Source organism: Dendropsophus ebraccatus, chromosome 1 (assembly GCF_027789765.1).
Source record: "Dendropsophus ebraccatus isolate aDenEbr1 chromosome 1, aDenEbr1.pat, whole genome shotgun sequence".
NCBI classification, from domain to species: Eukaryota; Metazoa; Chordata; class Amphibia; order Anura; family Hylidae; genus Dendropsophus; species Dendropsophus ebraccatus.
The window spans coordinates 153,592,480-153,611,799 of NC_091454.1; the positions used below are offsets into that span (position 1 = coordinate 153,592,480).

The 19,320-nt window shown below is 38.5% G+C and overlaps 1 protein-coding gene across 7 annotated transcripts in view; it reads left to right on the forward strand.

Annotated features, from left to right (window-relative positions):
- The window catches only part of THSD4 (thrombospondin type 1 domain containing 4), a 527,908-nt gene that overhangs the window by 444,235 nt on the left and 64,353 nt on the right, over positions 1-19,320 (forward strand). For all 7 annotated transcript variants that reach the window (XM_069982054.1, XM_069982070.1, XM_069982063.1 and 4 more), the window contains one exon: positions 6,089-6,293. In XM_069982054.1, coding sequence (XP_069838155.1) covers positions 6,089-6,293 — 205 coding nt within the window. The remainder of the gene's footprint in view (positions 1-6,088; positions 6,294-19,320) is intronic.

Consider the following 19,320-nt stretch of genomic DNA (forward strand, 5'->3'; position numbering starts at 1 on the left):
AACACAGAATATGGAAAATCAATTAAAGATACTTGTTGCCAGTACACATATACTGGTAGAGACACTTATGATATATTGCAAGCACTTTAGAGCTCCAGATACCTTCTAGGAAAGATCCAAAAATCTTTCCGCTTAGGCAGTAGTCTTATATCTATATTGAAAGGCAATGATTTAAGTAAGAAGCTACCATGGGACACCTTTTCTCTAGTTTTTAGTTCAAATAAGTCACAAAATAGTAAAGGTCCCCATACACCTTATGCTTTTGTTGGCTGTCGCTGCTATTCGCAGTTGGTTCCGCTGACAGTATAAAGAGTAAGATGCTCTCCTGACAGACCACTGAAAGAGGATATCAGAGGAGATAGCGGTCACAGAGACATGTCAAAGGTTTACATCAGTCAGGGTTTAATTGTTCAGACTGCGACTAGCCAGGAGAAGGAGCCTAGAGAGCACTTCTGTTATGAGACCTGGATGGACGCATAGAGTAAAGCTATGAAGTCATTCAGGCTGGGCAGTTACAGAGAGAGGAGAGCAACACGGGGCAGTGCAGACTTTTACTGGCTTGTTCTCCTGATCGATCATGGTCGATGACTGATCAGACCCCAACTGATCAAAACTTTTGACATGTCTCTCTGACATGTCAATTTTTTTTTCCTAATGATAGGTATTCTTTAAGTGGGGAGGATCTGGGACAATCTTTATAGTGTTGTAAGCAGATGCCTTTTCGCTGTGATTTTTTCCCCAACTGTATTAATGTACTTTTTTTTTCTTCACAAAGTAAAGAGAAAGCACATAATCATCGCTTTGTGCCTACCTAAGCACATACTTATATATAAAAAAACACCCACTTTCAGAAAACATAAAGAAGGGATTAATAATTACAGTATGCTATAATCAAGTCCTCTACTGCTTACAATTTGTAGTAGTTTTTTTTTTTAGTAGTCTTGATGTCATACTCCCACAAAGGAAGAGTGAATACGTCTTGATGAATCCTCTACAATGAAAATGTGTTGTTCGAATAGATTCACATTTAGACTGAGTTTATACAATGGAAAATGAAAACATAAAAATGACAGTAAATAAAATGGGTATAAAAAGAGGCATTTATTTTTTGCACATTTCTCTCGGCTTTTTCTCCTTTTTGGCTGGGTCTAAGTGAGGGTCAGAATGTTCAGGCTATGAAACATGCATTTGACTGCATTTTATCCTTCAGGCACAGCAATAAGGGACCTCGAGTTATGGAGTGAGAAATGACATAGGTGAGGGGGCAGCCAGAGTAAGAGGAGAGTGCAGTGTGCCTCTTGCTCTTACATTTTAATGGGGCTACTGACGATGGGTTTATGGCATGGAGTATATTGTGCATTATCATGGTAAAAAGTGGGTTGAAACCCTTGGTGTTACTGAAAAATTGAGAAGGGGATTGTTTCTTTATCTGTTCCCCATCACATTTGATCATTTTTGTACCTCCAAGCATGGCTGAATACCCTTGGTGTTACTGAAAAATTAAGTAGGGTATGTGTTTCTTTATCTGTTCCTCATCACATTTGATCATTTTTGTACCTCCAAGCATGGCTGAATATCCTTGGTGTTACTGAAAAATTAAGTAGGGTATGTGTTTCTTTATCTGTTCCCCATCACATTTGATCATTTTTGTACCTCTAAGCATGGCTGAATATAAATCATTAGCGTCCATAGTTTATTTTTATATATAGAGTATTTGTTATTGGTAATATTTAGACTATTATCATCACTTAAAAAGTACTTGTCATAAAAAATAACTTTTGACGCGTCATCAGACAAGTCAAAAGATATTGATCCCACCGAATCAGGTGATACGACTGGGGAGAGACCACTCCTCAACCACATGTTGCTCTAATATGTTTTCTTCATGTTAGAATAACATACCTCATGAGTTATGCTGCGTTTACACGGAGCGATAATTCGCCCGATCGTACGATTAAAGATTTTGAAGTAACAATTTTTTTTTATAACGATCAGCTTTTAGACGGAATGATATATCGTACGAAAAAAATCGTTTTGCAATCGTTTTGCGATCACTTAGGCCTATCTCGCACATAAGTAAAATCGGTGAATGACTGTTTACATGGAAGGATGTGCAAATTTTTTGCGAAAGAGGAACGACGATTTAAGAACATGTTGTAAGATCAAAATTAATGATTACTCGCTCGTCATTTGATCGTTCGCTGCGTTTACACATACGATTATCATTCGAATTCGATCGTTATCATGCAAATTGGAACGATAATCGTTCCATGTAAACGCAGCATAAGTTAATAAGGGGCTGATGGAGTATGTTTTGTGTGTCATTGGATGGTAACATAAACAGAAAGTTAAGACATCCCCTCAATATTTATACACTCCAAAGCTGACTAGGTATCCGGTGAACCCAAAGTATATCCTTTTCACAAATAAGTAGGTGCATTTACTTTAAAATACCTAGGTGATTTTTAAGAAAAGACTTACTGATGTTAATTTAAACAATAGCTTCATTCATTCACAGGATGCCAGCTGGTGAAGATGCCATTCTCTAGCTTCTAATCTCAATCATTTTCTGTTCTTGCCAATTATGTCATTGTACATGCAAATGAGTTACTTGTCTTTAAATCAGAATATACCATTAATGCTAAATTAATTAAGGCGGGTATCACATTATTTTCCTTATGTTTAAGTCAGTGAAGATGTATAGTGATTTATATTTACAAAATAAGCAACCAGAGCCGACCCTTTTTCCAAATGATTTCAAATGGCATACACAGCAGCATACATTGTTACAGTCATTACAAATAACACATTGTAGACTAAAAACAGACTATTCAATAATACAGTGTTTTTGTTGGTAAGAGATAATTGTGTCCTGCTACCAATCTGTAACAAAACCCCAAATGACAACAAAATTATCATGATATACAAAAGATTGAATTAAAACAAACAAACAAAAACAGCCTACCCCAGAGACCTATAAAAATATTTTATCAGCTGAAATCTTTTTGCAGTGTTTTGCAGTGTTTAGACTGCAACTAATTAGGAGTACACAATTGGAGAAGTTTGCACTTAGCATGTTCTCTCCCAGCAATAGCAACTTAATTTAAGTATGTATGTATGTATGTATGTATGTATGTATGTATGAGAGAAATGTGCTACATATCGTTTTTGCGCATTTGTTTTTTTCTCCTTGTCTTTAACCCTTTGAGGACCAGGCCCAAAATGACCCAGTGGACCGCACCAATTTTCATTTTTGCACTTTTATTTTTTCTTCTCCTCTTCTAAGAGCTCTAGCACTTTCATTTTTCTATCTACAGGGCCATGTGAGGCCTTGCTTTTTCAGGAATAGGTGAACTTTGTAATGGCATCTTTCATTCTACTATAAAATGTATGATGGAACCCCCAAAATATTATTTATGAAAATATAAATTGGAAAAAGAATGCAATATGGTAACTTTTAGGGGGTTCCTGTGTCTACGTAATGCACAATACGGTAAAAGTGACATGATACCATTATTCTATAGGTCAGTCTGAACACAACCATATGTGGGTTTTAACAGATTTTCTAATATACATATATCATTTTTTTTTTATGAAATCCTCTTTAAAAATATATATATATATATTATTAATAAAACTGTGTTTAAGGGGTTAATGACAGGCTGCAGCATGATTGCTGCAGCCTGCCATTAATGGTGAGGGCCCGGCTACTGATTGTAGCCGGCCACCACCTGCTATGAAGCGCACTACGCTCCAGATCGCGCTGCATAACACAGGGCGTACAGGTACCTCCTTGGTCGTCTAGGGGTTAAAAGGCCATAGTGCTTGCATTTTTTCACCTAAAGAAATTGAAGACACTTTTTTTTTCATTTTGGCAGGGGTGGGGCTGGGGTGTTCGTGTTCACGCAGTTCATACATTTGAAAAAAAACAACTAAATGTTCTTAAAATTACTCTTTTACCATCAATATACTTTAATCCTTTCGTCTATGGGGCTGCATAAGGTGTCTTTTTGTGCCATGATCTGTACTTTCTATAATTACCTTGCTTGCGTTTATGCTAATTTTTGATCGCTTTCTATTACAATTCTTTCTGGATTTGATATGACTAAAATCAGCAATTTTTTGCTTTGACAATTTTTTGCACTTACATTGTTTACCATACAAGATTAAGAATGTGAAATTTTTATATTTCTGCCAATTACGCATGCAGCAATACCAACAATGTTTATTTATTTATAAAATGAGAAAATGGTGGTGTTTTAAACATTTTTTTAAGGGGAGGGAATTTTTTAATAAAATGTATTTTTATTTATTTTTTATACAGTATCTAGAAGTCTCCCTAGGGACTTATAACTACACTGACCTCTCATTGATATCTATGCAGTACATATGTACAGCATAGATGCATGAGACCAGTGATCAGCACCATTAAGGCATAAAGCCCCAGCCTGACAATAAGCAGGAATCGCCCCTCCACGATTGCATCATGTAGGTGGAGGGGGGAGATCCCGCAACTATACCACCAATGATGGGGGAAAAGGGCATTTTTGACAGCTCCCTTACCCGACCCAGGATGTACGGGTATGCCCTGGGTCTTCAAGGGTTTAAAGGGACCCTGTCATGCCTAACGTGGTGCCTGATCTTTAGATGGCATAATATAAAACAGGAAGAGCTAAGCAGATTGATATCCCAGTAAGCCGTTGCAGGCAGCGTTCTCTAGCCCTATTTACCCATTCACTATTTACCTTATTAATGTAATGTGTTTTTGATTTTGTAATGTTCTGTTTGTCACCCCCTATCACTTGTATAGTGCTCTAAAATCAAGGGCTCTATAAAAATAAATAACAACAATAATAATAATAGTATTAATAATAATAATAATAATAATAATACAGCATAGTTTAGTGGGAAAAGTCATATAGAAAGGTTGTCCATTTAAGTGGAACTGCCCACTGTATTTCTAAGCATAGAAAGATGTAAATTAATACTAAGACTTTGACCACAAAATTATTTATAAATCTGCTCCCCTCCTTTATAACCACTCGTAATAGGACTGTGTGTACAATGTGACAGATTCTCTTTAAGAAAATGTTACTGTTAGTACTCTTCCAACTTGCATAAAGAATGAATGAGTGTAAATACCTTTTGCTACAAGGACTAGGTACATGTACCAGGGAAGCAAATGTAAAATTTTAGCATGTTAAAAACCAACATATCCTAAACATTGTGTTCCACGACAGCAGATCTTAGGGGTCAGGAATCAGTGGGAAATTTGATTCCCATATTGACAGCCTGGCAGTAGGTTCAGATTGCTTCAATAATATAATTTTGAATGAAGCTTGTCTATATTAGAATTCAAACCAGATTTCCAAGAAGCATGAGTAAAAGCCGGATGCGCAGAAATTCCTAGTATTGGTGTAATGATTGTACTTGGAACATAATTTCTAAGTATTGTAGGTGCGGTAATTCAGGGCAATATAAAGTTCATGCACTCTGTGATTTCTTATATTGTATTTTAATGCGCTTCTTTGCTTAGAAATTGTGCTGAAAGGTTATTTTCTTTTATTGCTGTGTGCTTTTCTTTTTTTGCAATTGTTAAAGTGCAGATCTTTTCCTTCTTATGTTGCTAAACCCATTATAAGTAGATAAAATCCTGGAGTCTATTTAAGCAATTGTAGGGCTGTAATTTCTTCACAATGTAACCCCTTAGTAATAATAAAGCATGGCCTTGGTTATTTTCTTCCTCTTTTTGAGGATCCACTCAGAATTCAAATGAGTACCTTATATTCACAACAAAACTGTAGTAGGTCAGTTCAGAATTCTGGGGAATATCTCAAAATCATATTTTATAGAAATAATGAACAATCTAAAGTAGAATGATTATAACTTTCATAGAGCAAAATCGTGGAATCAAAATAAAAAAAAAACATTAGCATTAAGTTAAATGTATATAAGCATGTTTGTGATATTACTGATGGATAATTTCTGGCAATATTGCTGTTTATTATTGCTGTTTATATTTTTGCTCTTTGTACAGTTTGGTGTAAAGCTTTATTTATGTGACACTGAATATTTTGCCTTTTTACAGATTATTGGTTGCGATGACTACTTAGGACAAGACAAAGTGGTTGACAAGTGTGGAGTTTGTGGAGGAGATAACACAGCTTGTAAGGTTATATCAGGTGTCTTCAAGCATGTACTAAGTAAAATTGGCTACCATAAAATTGTGGAAATTCCAGAGGGAGCAACAAAAATCAATGTTACAGAAATGACAAAAAGTAACAATTACTTGGGTAAGTCATGTTCCCTTTTGGTTTGACCTCTTACTTGGGTACTAATCCCATAATTAGCAGGAATTTCAGTGAACACTGACAAGTTATACTGGAACTTTTCTAACAGAACTATATATCAATCTGTTCAAGTCTACTTGTTCTATACCATGATATCTGTAGATTGGAATGCATTTTTAGGCTGCGTTCACACTACGTATATTTCAGTCAGTATATGTATATTTCAGTCAGTATATTTCAGTCAGGATTGCAACCAAAACCAGGAGTGGATTAAAAACACAGAAAGGATCTGTTCACACAATGATGAAATTGAGTGGATGGCCGCCATTTAATGGCAAATATTTGCTGTTATTTTAGAACAACAGCTGTTATATTGAAATAATGGCAGTTATTTACTGTTATATGGCGGCCATCCACTCAATTTCACCATTGTGTGAACAGAGCCTTTCTGTGTTTTAATCCACTCCTGGTTTTGGTTGCAATACTGACTGAAATATACTGACTGAAATATACGTAGTGTGAACGCAGCCTCATTATGTAAGTTCCATGTTAGGTTGCAGCTCCTTAAAGCGACTCTATACCCACAATCTGACCCCCCCCAAACAGCTTGCACCTTCGGATAGCTGCTTTTAATCCAAAATCTGTCCTGCGGTCAATTCGGCAGGTAATGCAGTTATTGTCCTAAAAAACAACTTTTAAACTTGCTGCCCGTGCCACACGGGAGTATATGTGCCATAACTTTGCACCACCCCTCCGTCCCTCCTCCCCACCTTCTTCATTATTAGGAATACTACAGGCAGATTATCTCCTATTCCCCACCTGTGTCAGCCCGGAACATGGGCTGGATCGTTAAGCACCTGTGCAATGTTCAGCATGCAGAAAATATTCCAGTGGCATTCCTAAGGATAAGGAGGGTGGGAAGGAGGAACGGAGGGGTGGTGCAAAGTTAGGGCACAGATACTCCCATTTGACACGGGCTGCAAGATTAAAAGTTGTTTTTTAGGACAATAACTGCATCACCTGCTGAACAGACCGCAGGACAAATCTTGGATTAAAAGCAGCTATCCGAGGGTACAATTTAAACATAGCGACATGTTAGAAGTTTGTATCAGTGGGGTTTGAAATGCTGATTGCTAGAACGAAGAGCAGGCACTCTCAACGTATACCCGAAATTCCATAGATTCCCATTATAACATTCACTGTTTGAATTAGCAGTTTATAGCAGAGAAGAAGGGGCCCTTCTGCCCTTTCAGTATTGCAATCTGTGAAGGTCTCAGCAACCTGACCCCCACCTATGCAAATTTCTGACATGTTTGTTTAAATAATAGCTACAATTTAAATAGGTTTAATGAGTTTTTATGTGTGTATAATCATGTAGAACCGAGGCTGGCTAAATAAAAAAATAAGTAATATTTCAAAACTTCAAGATTTCTAAAAAAACATGATTTTACTTTATTCACGTTTGGAGCATTCATAGCACCTTCTAATAAGTGGGTCACAACTTCTTGCAGTGATACAAATTAATTATAATTTATCTCAGAAATTTCCATAAATGATAGAAAAGTGTACACCAATTTCTATTAGGAAACGCTTGCTAGAAGGTGTGTGCTTGGTCTGCACCAATGTTTAGGTGATTTAGGTGGTATGTGTCAATTTAGGATCTGTGTGAGTGCTAGGACCCAAGTTTACCCAGCAGAACGTATCACACTGTAGGCCTTTTTCCTGTAATGAATCTTGGTACCAGCTAAGCGACACAAGCACACCCTTCTTGTTCACAGGATGTACAATTATTCAGACTAGAACTTCCCCCATTTCTTTGTGGTTTAATTCTGATGCAGGCATGTTTTGTGGAGGACAGGGATTAATATGGGTACCCTGACCAGTCAGTATTTATGCAGTCCATATACAGCAAGAAGCACTGTATATTCCAGCGCCTTTCTAACTTTAGCAATTTGTTCTACGGTGAGGGCCCTATCACACGGAACAATAATCTGCCAAATCAGGTCAATTCAGCAGATCATTGCTCTGTGTAATAAAAGCAATGATCGGCTGATGACACTGATCATCAGCTGATTGTGTGTTTTGGACCTGGCCTCAAAACATCTGCTGTCGGGTATGCATTGCTATGTGTAATAGTGATGCATAGCTGATGACAGATAAATGTGTGAAGAAAATAATAAAGTTCCTACATTACCTGTCCAAGGTCCCTAGGGTCTTCTTGTCTTCTCTCCCACTCCCAGCAGCTGCCATTGCAACTGCAAAGCTGGTCTCTGAAGTGACAAGCTGCCCAACCAATCACTGGCTGAGACAGGAATGCCGCAACCAGTGATCGGCTGAGTGGCCTGTCACTTCAGAGACCAGCTCTGCAGTTGCACCGGTGGTTGCGGGGAGCAGGGGGAAAGACAGAAAGACACCGGGGTGCAGGAAAGGTAATGTATGAAATTTATTATTAGACTTTTAAAGGAAGGCCTGCATAGACATTGTTAATGATCTCCATTCAGCCCTTACTGCACGATAATCGAGCCATGTAATAGGCTAAGTAAACAGGCACCAATCTAGCAGATCGGCGCTTGGCTTACTATAGCGATACATCTAATACAGCCCTAAATCTTTAGTTGGCTAATACCAAATGGGCTAGCCATCGCTCCCCATACATAAGCCTGGTGCACCCATGATCCTGTTGTCAGCTTATTGTCCATACTTGGACCACTTTTGGTAGGTTCCAACTAATGCATCCCAGGAACATCCACACAAGAGCTGCTGTTATCCAGTCAAATAGATAAAACGTTTGACCTAGTAGCTAGTATCGCAAGGAATAAATATTATTTTTCTTTTAGATTTTCAAATCAGAAAAAAAAAATAAACAAAAATTTCCTCCAAATATAGAGGAATTTTTAAGTTACTGAAGTGCCTTAGGCTGGAATGCCTCTTTGTTCTCTCTCCTGAACCTTCTCCCGACTTGACTGTCAGACGGGCTTGTCTTCCAGATTTTTTTTAAGCCAAAGCCAGAAATGGATTTGAAAAGAGGAGAGATCTCAGTCTTTCCATTGTTACCTGTTCTGTGTTTATAGTCCATTCCTGGCTTTGGCTCAAAAAAAATCTGTCAGATAATCTGTTGGTGTAATAGGACCCTAAATGTCCCTCACGTGCCATGGAATAATATTGAGGTGCACATGCGGTGAGTTTTCCTGATGGGCAGCAGTAGCATTCACACTTTGAATATGCACCACAATAAAAATGCTCAGCATTTGACAGATTTTGACTGGTCTTGAAGCCAAACCATGTCTGTCAGTCGAGCCAAGAAAGGGAGTGAGGAGGCTTTCCAAGTCGGGGCAGTCAGGAAATTAGCAATTTGGAAGCATAGACATCTGAAAACAGCCACCGTGTGATTCCTTCCTCTACTAGCTATATACCAGTGTCAGCAGTTTGTAGAAAGTTTTTTAGTTGACAGATTCCCTTTAAGTACATAAAGCAGCATTTAACAGTGGTTTGTATTATGAAAGCTATTCTCATTTTAACTTTATATACTCTCCAGATGTATCTTATTGATTTTATAGATTTTTGTGGGTCATTCTTTTTACTATTTATTGTTCGGAGGAGAACTAATCTTGAGTGCAATAGACATTTCATTTCTATTATATATATTTCTATATACCGTTTTATAGTTCTATATGCAATATTATATTTCTATATATATTTGTAACATGCACTTCATTAAATGCTTTATCAGACTTTAGTATGATAAAGATTATTGAGGCAGAACAAAGATAATACAACAGAAAGGTATTGTATGTGAAAAACCTTACATTCTTATTGCTTCTTTATTCTCGGATAGAAAAGGCATTCAGATACTCATAGGAACAGATCAGAAAACCTAGGGATGTTAGTGGTCAGGTTATGAATACAGCACATAAAAGAAGACTGTGTAGCAATGTAGGAACTCAGATGAGACAGGAAATTTGATGGAACATTGGAAAGACTGTAAACAAAACATAAAAAGATAGACAAGAGCATAAAAGAACACAGATTTTACAGATACACTGTATAAGAGTCAGAGTAAAGATAATGAGGATCTTGATTTCATAATCAGTAATACATATTTAACCCCTAGTTTGGGCCTTAATGACCAGGCTAATTTTTCAAAATCTGACCTGTCTCACTTTATGCTCTTATAGCTCAGTGATGCTTTAACGTATGCTAGCGATTCTGAGATTGTTTTTTCGTCATATATGGCACTTTGTGTGTTTTTTGTGAAAAACATCAAAATATCATGAAAAATGTAAAAAAAAATAGCATTTTATAAACTTTGAAATTCTCTGCTTCTAAAAAAAGAATGTTGTAGCACATAAATTAGTTACTAAGTCACATTACCAATATGTCTTCTTTATTCTGGCATAATTTGGTAAACATATTTTACTTTTTTAGGGTGTTATGGCGCTTAGAAATTTATCAGCAAATTATCACATTTTCGTGAAAGTTTCCAAAACTGATTTTTTTAGGGACCAGTTCTTTTTTTAAATGGATTTAGAAGTCTGGTATCCTGAAAACCCCCATAAGTGACCCCATTTTGGAAACTACACACCTTAAAGAATTAATCTAGTGGTATAATGAGCATTTTAACCCTACAGGAGCTGGAGGAAAGTATTCACAATTAGGCAGTAAAAAAAATGGAAAATTAAAATTTTCCAATAATATATATGTTTAGATTAAAGTTTCTCATTTTCAAAAGGAACATGAGAGAAAAAGCACCCCAAAATTTGTAACGCAGGTTCTCTTGAGTACAACGGTACCCCAAATGTGGGCGTAAACCACTGTATGGGCACACAGCCAGGCTCAGAAAGAAGGGAGCGCCAATTAGCTTTTCCAAAGCAGATTTTGCTGAAGAAGTTTCTGAGCGCCAGGTGCGTTTGCAGTGCCCCTCTAGTGTCAGCAGAGAGAAAAACCCCCATAAGTCACCCCATTTTGGAAAGTGCACCCCTCAAAGAATTCATCTTGGTGTGTGGTTACCATTTTGACCCCACAGGTATTACAGGAAAGTATTCAAAAGAAGACAGTAAAAATGAAAAACTCAAATTTTTCCAATGATATGTTCGTTTAGTCTGAAATTTCTCAATTTCACGAGGAACAAGAGAAAAAAAATACCCCAAAATTTGTAACGCAGGTTCTCCTGAGTACAATGGTACCCCATATGTGGGTGTAAACCACTGTATAGGCACACAGGAGGGCTCAGAAGGGAAGGAGCGCCAATTAGCTTTTTCAATGCAGATTTTGCTGCAGAAGTTTCCGAGCGCCAGGTGCATTTGCAGTGCCCCTGTAGTGCCATCAGAGTAAAATCTCGCCATAAGTCACCCCATTTTGGAAAGTGCACCCCTCAAAGAATTCATCTTGGTGTGTGGTGACCATTTTGACCCCACAGGTATTAGAGGAAAGTATTCAAAATTAGACAATAAAAATGAAAAACTCTAATTTTTCCAATACTATGTTCCTTTAGTTTGAAATTTCTCAATTTCACGAGGAACAGGAGAGACACACAATATATGTAACGCAGGTTCTCCTGAGTAGAACGGTACCCCATATGTGGGCATAAACCACTGCATGGGCACACAGCCGGGCTCAGAAGGGAAGGAGCGCCAATTAGCATTTTCAGTGCAGATTTTTCTGAAGAAGTTTCTGAGCGCCAGGTGCGTTTGCAGAGCCCCTGTAGTGTCAGCAGAATAGATTCCCCCCAAAAGTCACCCCATTTTTGAAAGTGCACCTCTCAAAGAATTCATCTTGGGGTGTGGTGACCATTTTTACCCCACACGTATTAGAGGAAAGTATTCAAAATTGGCCAGTAAAAATGAAAAACTCGAATTTTTCCAATAATATGTTGGTTTAGTTTGAAATTTCTTAATTTGACGAGGAACAGGAGAGAAAACGTATCCCTAAATCTGTAACGCAGGTTCTTCTGAGTAAAACGGTACCTCATATGTGGGCATAAACCACTGTTTAGTGACTGCCGTAAAAAGCAGTATCGGCGGTCACTAAGGGGTTAAACAAAACCTAAAAGGGGTATTCTAATGGTATTTTTTTTACATGTTTGAAATGACATAAAGCAGAAAAGGGTAAGGCTCTGTTCACACGGAGTAAAACTGGCAGAATTCTCCGCGATGGAATCCCACCAGCCTCCATGACATACTGGTACTCTGTGGGAGGCTCACGCTTCTCCTCTCTTCGCGCTGAAGAATGGACATGTCAATTCTTCAGCGTGGAGAGAGGAGGCGTACAAGCCTCCCATAGAATACCAGTATGTCACGAAAGCTGTTGGAATTCCGCCAGTTTTACTCTGTTTAAATGGAGCACAACATGATTCTTCTTCTGCCATCAGTGGCTGTGTGAGAAACTACAGGTAGACTAGCTAGATATTGCTAATGTTGTTGCGTGCAGTGCTAACAAAGCTGAGCCTCCTCTAATGTCAATTCTAATGCATATTTTCATTAGAATAGACATTATAGTTGGGGAAACAGCCTGTGTCATGAGCACTTCAGCTACTACACAATGAAGCAGAGTGAACAGGGATAACTGTCAGTCACCGCTTACTGCTTTAATGTTCGATAGCTGCTGTGCTTCTTACACAGGTTGCATTCAAATTGACATTAGAGAAGGCTTAGTTTTACTAGTACTGCATTCCACTGTGCCAGGACGGGGCTTGTGCAGCCCTGCAAATCCCAACACAGCTATTGGTGGCAACAGAGGGCTTACTGCTTACCCTTACTGCTGCCATTCAATAAAAAAAAAGTAAAAAACAAAAATATATTTACATTTTATTTAACAACGTTAAAATAAATGTATTTTAATACAGCAGACCTTAACCTTAAGAAGTGTTAAGATTTAGTATTGTTTCTTAAATTGAGCCAAGTAAAATATGTGATACTTTAAATTCTTTTTGTGCAGAGGTTAAGTGTTTAAACATTTCTTAACTCATCTGTGTTTATATCTGACATTTTAGCAGAATTTAACCTTTATTGTATTTCCAGTCATGCATTTAATAATGTTAATACGTTACATACTGTATGTTTTTTCAGAAACAATATAAAAAGACACTTTCCTGCTGTTTTTATTTGTTTTATTTATCAGTTGGTGCCGTCTGTCGCACATTCATTTTAGGAGGACAATTTTTATGCAGTGGATATCAGCTATATTTTACTGCAAAGTAGAGATGAGCAAACCTTGGGCACGCTCGGCTTCAAACCCAAACACTCTGCATTTGATTGCTGCTAGATAAAGAAGTTGGATGCATCTCTAGGCAGTCCTAGAAATATGGCTGTATCCATGTTGTCCAGGCAGGCTTAAGGCTGCCTCCAAGTTCTTTAACCACCTGTAATCAAAAGAGTGTTTGGGTTAGGATGAACCTGAGCGTGCCCAAGGTTCGCTCATCTCCACTGCTGAGTACTGAAGCAATGGATCAGAGATAACTCCAATCTTCTGCCAACATCTTGATGCACCTTTAAAGGTCTTGTGGAGTCCATGTGGCTCAAGGGTCACTTACACATCAGTAGCTCACTTCCTGTGAATCTTTTAAAATAGGTTCAAATTGAACTGTTAAGGGTACATTTATTAAAGTGTCACTGTTTTTACAAAAAAAAAACTTTTGAAATGTCAGAGACACATGTCAAAAGTTTTCACCAGTCAGGGCCCATGTGTTCAGACCCGTAGTGATTGTGTGGTCCACTCACTGCTCTGTGTCAGTGAGAAAAGACGTGCCCCCTAGGCTTTCCTTATGAGGCTGTCTTATCACGTGGCATACAGCCAGGAGAGAAAGTCAAAAGTTTTTTTGTGACAACAGTGACACTTCAAGACAATACGTTTTAAATTAGGCCTGCCCCAATTCCCTCTGGTGGATTTACTAAGAGGTGCACGCCTCTTAGGTAAATCTGGAAGGGCCATCTCCTGTGCAAATATAGATTTTTGCCTCCTAACAGGCGCTAATCATGGTAAATCAGGTGCAGGATTAGTCCACGTCTCGTCCCCACCATCCACCTCCCCCCCCACACACACACACACCTTCCCATCAGGTGAGTAGGGGTTATGGCTGGCATATGCTATGGAGAATGTTAGAATATTCACCATTTCTGTGGCGTACGCCAGAATGATACAATCATAAATATCCCTCTTAGTCCCTACCCATAAATTATCAATTGCACTTTAAAAAACTAATTTCTGCTCTTAAATTATTTTATCCATCATTATTCCATTTTTAAGTTCGTTAATACAGTTTTTGGAAGTCCGTGAAATTCTTGGTCAATGATCAAGAAGATATATGCATGCCCCCTCAATGTCTTAGATGTCTCAGAAGGCTTACTTCAGAGATGTGGATTCACAGAAAGTGAGCACTAGGGAGCAGAGGTCTTCATCTGCTCCCCAGTGGAGCAGATGGACAATATCATAGCTGATCAGTGTATAAGAACTGTGTGCACAGTGGATATTCCTCAATTGGTGGCATCTTACTATTTCTATAATGTTTTAAAATAAATATAGGTTCCTGAGCTTTTCTGATGAGTTTTATATAGAATCTGTTTATGCCTGAAAAGTTACATTTTGCTTGTGAAAACACAGATTTGAGAGGCAATTATTTTATTTATGAGGCACATGGTAATTGTACCTTTCATTTAGCGTACTGTGTTTACTTCTATTTTGTCTTCAATGTCTCCTGGGCATTTAAGGCATTGGTATCTGCCACACTGTGGAAAGGAATTTACAGTGATTCAAAAGTTTTTCATGGAATATGTAAATGTTTAATATTATTGTGTACTTTTAATACTGTTTTTTATCTAATGAAAATCTACTTATTGCTTACACCTGGAAACTGGGAGAAAGATCTGTATCATAGGCTGTTACTTTGTGTACTGTCTGTCAGTAGACAAAAAACAGGTGTTTACAGGTGTTGTCGCATAATTGAGACCAGTGGCGGACACAGACTGCATAGGGTCCCTGTGCAAAAAATTTGCCTTGACACCCCCCCCCCAATAAGCAAACCATGCCACCGCATTTATGGCTGCACCCCCCCCCCCCCCATATCCACACACTGCCCATCCTGGCTGACCTCAATCCCTGAACACAATACCCAACATTACCCCCTAGAGGTCCTCCAGGTCATCAGGATGCCCAATGCCGTGATTGTCAATGTACGATCGCAAGGTGACGTAACTGGTGCGCGTCCCAAGACAGGAGCGTGGCGCCGCTGCGGCTGGCCGTGGCTCATATATCCAATAGACGAGTGCAGTATGCAGGGCGGGGCGGAGCTTCTGGCATCTCAGCGCTGGAAGCTAACAGGTGGCAGGACATCCGATGAGGTGCCTGGTACATGGGTGGATGGACAATACATATCCCCTATGCGGCGGGGCCCGGGGCAGTGGAGGGGCCCGCTAGGCTGAGGCTCAGAGTTCAAACCTGAAGGGCCTACCTGTTGGCCTGGGCCCCTGTGCAGCTGAACCTGCTACACAAGTGATATGTCCGCCATTGATTAAGACTCAGGTCCTTTTAATATGACTCAAAATAAAGGCCTTATGACATGGTGTGATCTATAGGAGCAAGAGAGCGCCGACCTGGCCGCAGGAAGCTGCGGGAGAGACTGTCCGGATTATCTTTAGATAGAAGATAGAAGCGGTCTGCTGCTGACACCTCTATTACACACAGCGACAGCCAGCAGATCGTCGCTATCGGCATCAGGATTTTGGTTCCTGTTGTAAACCAGCGATCAGCCAACATCATGCATGTCATGAGCTATTGCACAAAGCGATTATCGGACGTAATGGCCGATAATCAATTTGTTTAGTAGTATCCTAAGGCCACAAAAGAGTGTTGATTGGTGCAAGACTGTCACTCATTTTCAGAGGCTCGATCAATTGTGCAGCTAGGCCACATGAAGGATCTCTGGATTGTTCATGCAGCCCATTAATTTCATCATTGTCGGGCACACAATTATTGTTAACGTGGAAAGATGTGCGGCAACTAGTGATGCTTTTAATGGTTGTCCAAAATATGTAATTTGCCGACAATCATCTGATTCCTGGCCTTTTTAGCAGGATGATTAAGATAAATACTGTAGGCATTGCTACCAGCTGATAATCGATCTATGTAGCACTGTGTTCAGCTGTTTCCATAGACAATGGAACAGTGGCACAAATCACCGCTGCCCCATTCCATAAGGAGAACTGGGTACTTCTTTTTACTATATGACTGATAGGACCCTCCAAGATCATACACTTATCCCCTGTCCTCCAGTAAATCGTTGGGTAACCCCTTTAGCGAGGACCTGTCAGTATGTCTCTTGTAAGAGAAAATTCTTCTGAATTATTTTTTAGTGAGTGCAAGTATTTTTTTTTTAAGTGACATGTAATGAGAGCCGAAGTACACACTGTATACTGTGGACACTGTGACTTTCCACCATAACAGAGAGTGTCTCCCCTCATGACAGCACCAACTCACTAGTGCCCTCTGAACAAGATCCACTTGTAGATACATCCACAGCTGGGTCTGTTCCGACAGAACTTTATATGAACATAAAAAAGTTGTCCACCACATAACTTTCCAAAGCAGTAGCTGACTTTATGAAGCAGCTGCAAAATCTTGGCTCTCACGTTGCAGCCTAGGAAAACAAAATGGATGACATGGCAGCAGGCCTGGAGGAAGCAATAATCAGAGACTTAAAACATTGAAGCTAGAGTATTACAAAAACAGGGCATGTCTGAATGTCTGACACTGTGACAGCCCTCAAACTTTAACAACCCTAAAAGATACAGCCATTAACCTTTTCTGGGCACTTATGTCTTAAACAGATTCTAACATGTTTTATGGTGGACCACAGTTACAAAGCTCTAGGCCACAAAAAAGGACCCCTTGTACTAAAGGACATAATTGGGGGAGATTTATTAAACATGGTGTAAAGTTAAACTGGCTTTGTTGCCCTTAGCAACCAATCAGATTTCACAGACTTTTTGGAAAATGAAAGATGGAATCTGGTTGCTAGGGGCAATTGCTCTGACAATTTAATTTTTCTCTTATAGACTTCCAATGGTTAAAAGACAAAACAAAAACTAATGCATGTATACATATATGTGAGTATTTTCTGTCATTTTTTCTTCAAGGTCTTCAACTTAAAAGAAAAAAATGCAAAATGCACATGAGAGGATATTAGACTATTCCCTATTCTCCTATCTCCGAGCAGTGGTCAGGTTCTGTTCAGGGTCTGCTACTTATAGCCAGATGTTTAGTCTTCTTGCTTTGGGGTAGGGGTGTTAAAGGTGTAGCTTTTCAGCTGTTGAAAAACTACAATTACCATCATGCCAGGGATGATGGGAATGGTAGCTTTGCAACAGCTGAAGGGAAGCATTTTAACACCCTGCATGGTGGTCTTATCCAAGCATAATGCTTTTCTAGAAATCCATTTGAGTTCTCTTCTGATAGAGTTTTATAAAACAGACTTTTTAATGTCTGTTGATGCATCCTACAGATTTTTGCAGTATTTTGAAAATCTATATTGTGCTGAGTGGAAGCCCCTGACTCTTCTGTTTTCAAGTGATTAATAGAATAAAAAGGAATCTGTCATCTGTTCATGGTATATAAATATATAATAATAATAATAATAATAATAATAATAATAATAATAATAATAATAGTTGTTGTTGTTGTTGTTGTTGTTGTTGTTATTATTATTATTATTAGGAACCTGTCACTAGTTTTATGCTGCCTCAACCCTGGGCTCCCTTATCACAATGACCTACTAACAGCTGTACTATTCAAGATAAACTATGTTTGCATCTTTGGCTGGGAAAGTGTCTCGGAGTCAGTGATAGTTCTCTCTTGTACAGTATGTAAATTTGAGAGACTTGTTAATGAAGACCACTAATTACTCTGATGACTTGGAAACATATTCCCACCTGAGAATATAACTATGATAACCCTGAAATGACGCTGTTGTAAAGAGTGAGTTTCGAATTGTAGTGCTCAGTCTGTTGTCCTGTTGACTTTTTAGGACCATTATATTTTGCTATATAAATATATATATTTTTGCTATATCAACAATAATGCACTCTTTTTCATCGTTCTGGTTGTCTCTTATGTTGTTGTCCATGAAGTTGCCTTTAACTGCTGTTACCCAGGAGCCCAATTAAAACTCACTGAATAAATGTTAGGTTGTATAGTTTCCAGTGACCAATGCCAAGTGCTGGAGAGAATATGAATGTAATGAATATTATTTTAAGCTTAAGAAAAAGATTTATATCTATGATGTCAGTCTCTGTTGGGATGAAAAATGTTGAAAGAATGAGACATATCTGCCATGAAAAACACAGTACAAAGTTCCATTTGTCTTGTAAAGCTGCTTTTCTCAAAATGCAGTTCAGAAGCCATGAGCAGTTTCTTGTTCATTCCAACCCTCTCTTTTTTCCTGGATGGTTTAATTGCCTCCTATCAAACTGGCTGCTCCTGCAAAAAATCTTGGTATGTGGTATCATACATAAAGGAGAGGTGAAGTTGCTTTTATTGTCCACAGGAATATGTACAGTACAAGTTTCCATTTTAGCCCAATGGCTAAGAATTGTATACACTTTATAAATGCAGATAGGAACAATATACTGTATACAATGAATTGCTATTATTGCTAATATCATTAATTGATGGCTATTACTGACATTTTCTTGCAACCATTTGACACTGCCTTTCCCAGACGTGAGAAAAGGCACAGTAGAGGGATGGTTATACTTCTCTCTCTCCACAGGAGGTGGGGACAGCAAAATCCAACAGACTACTATAGATATCACTGCCACTGGTTGGCCATGTATAGAATATACAGTGCATTTCCTGACAAAGTACCGTAACATTATTTTACACTATGTCACTACACCAGTAGTACTGTAAAAATGTTCAGATATTGAACGACTATGTAAGTTAAAGAACATATTTGTAAATGTCACACTCAAAAGCGTTAAAAGCAAAAATATGTTTGGATTGTTATGGTCTGTGAAATTTTTGAAAACTTTGGTTTGTGATG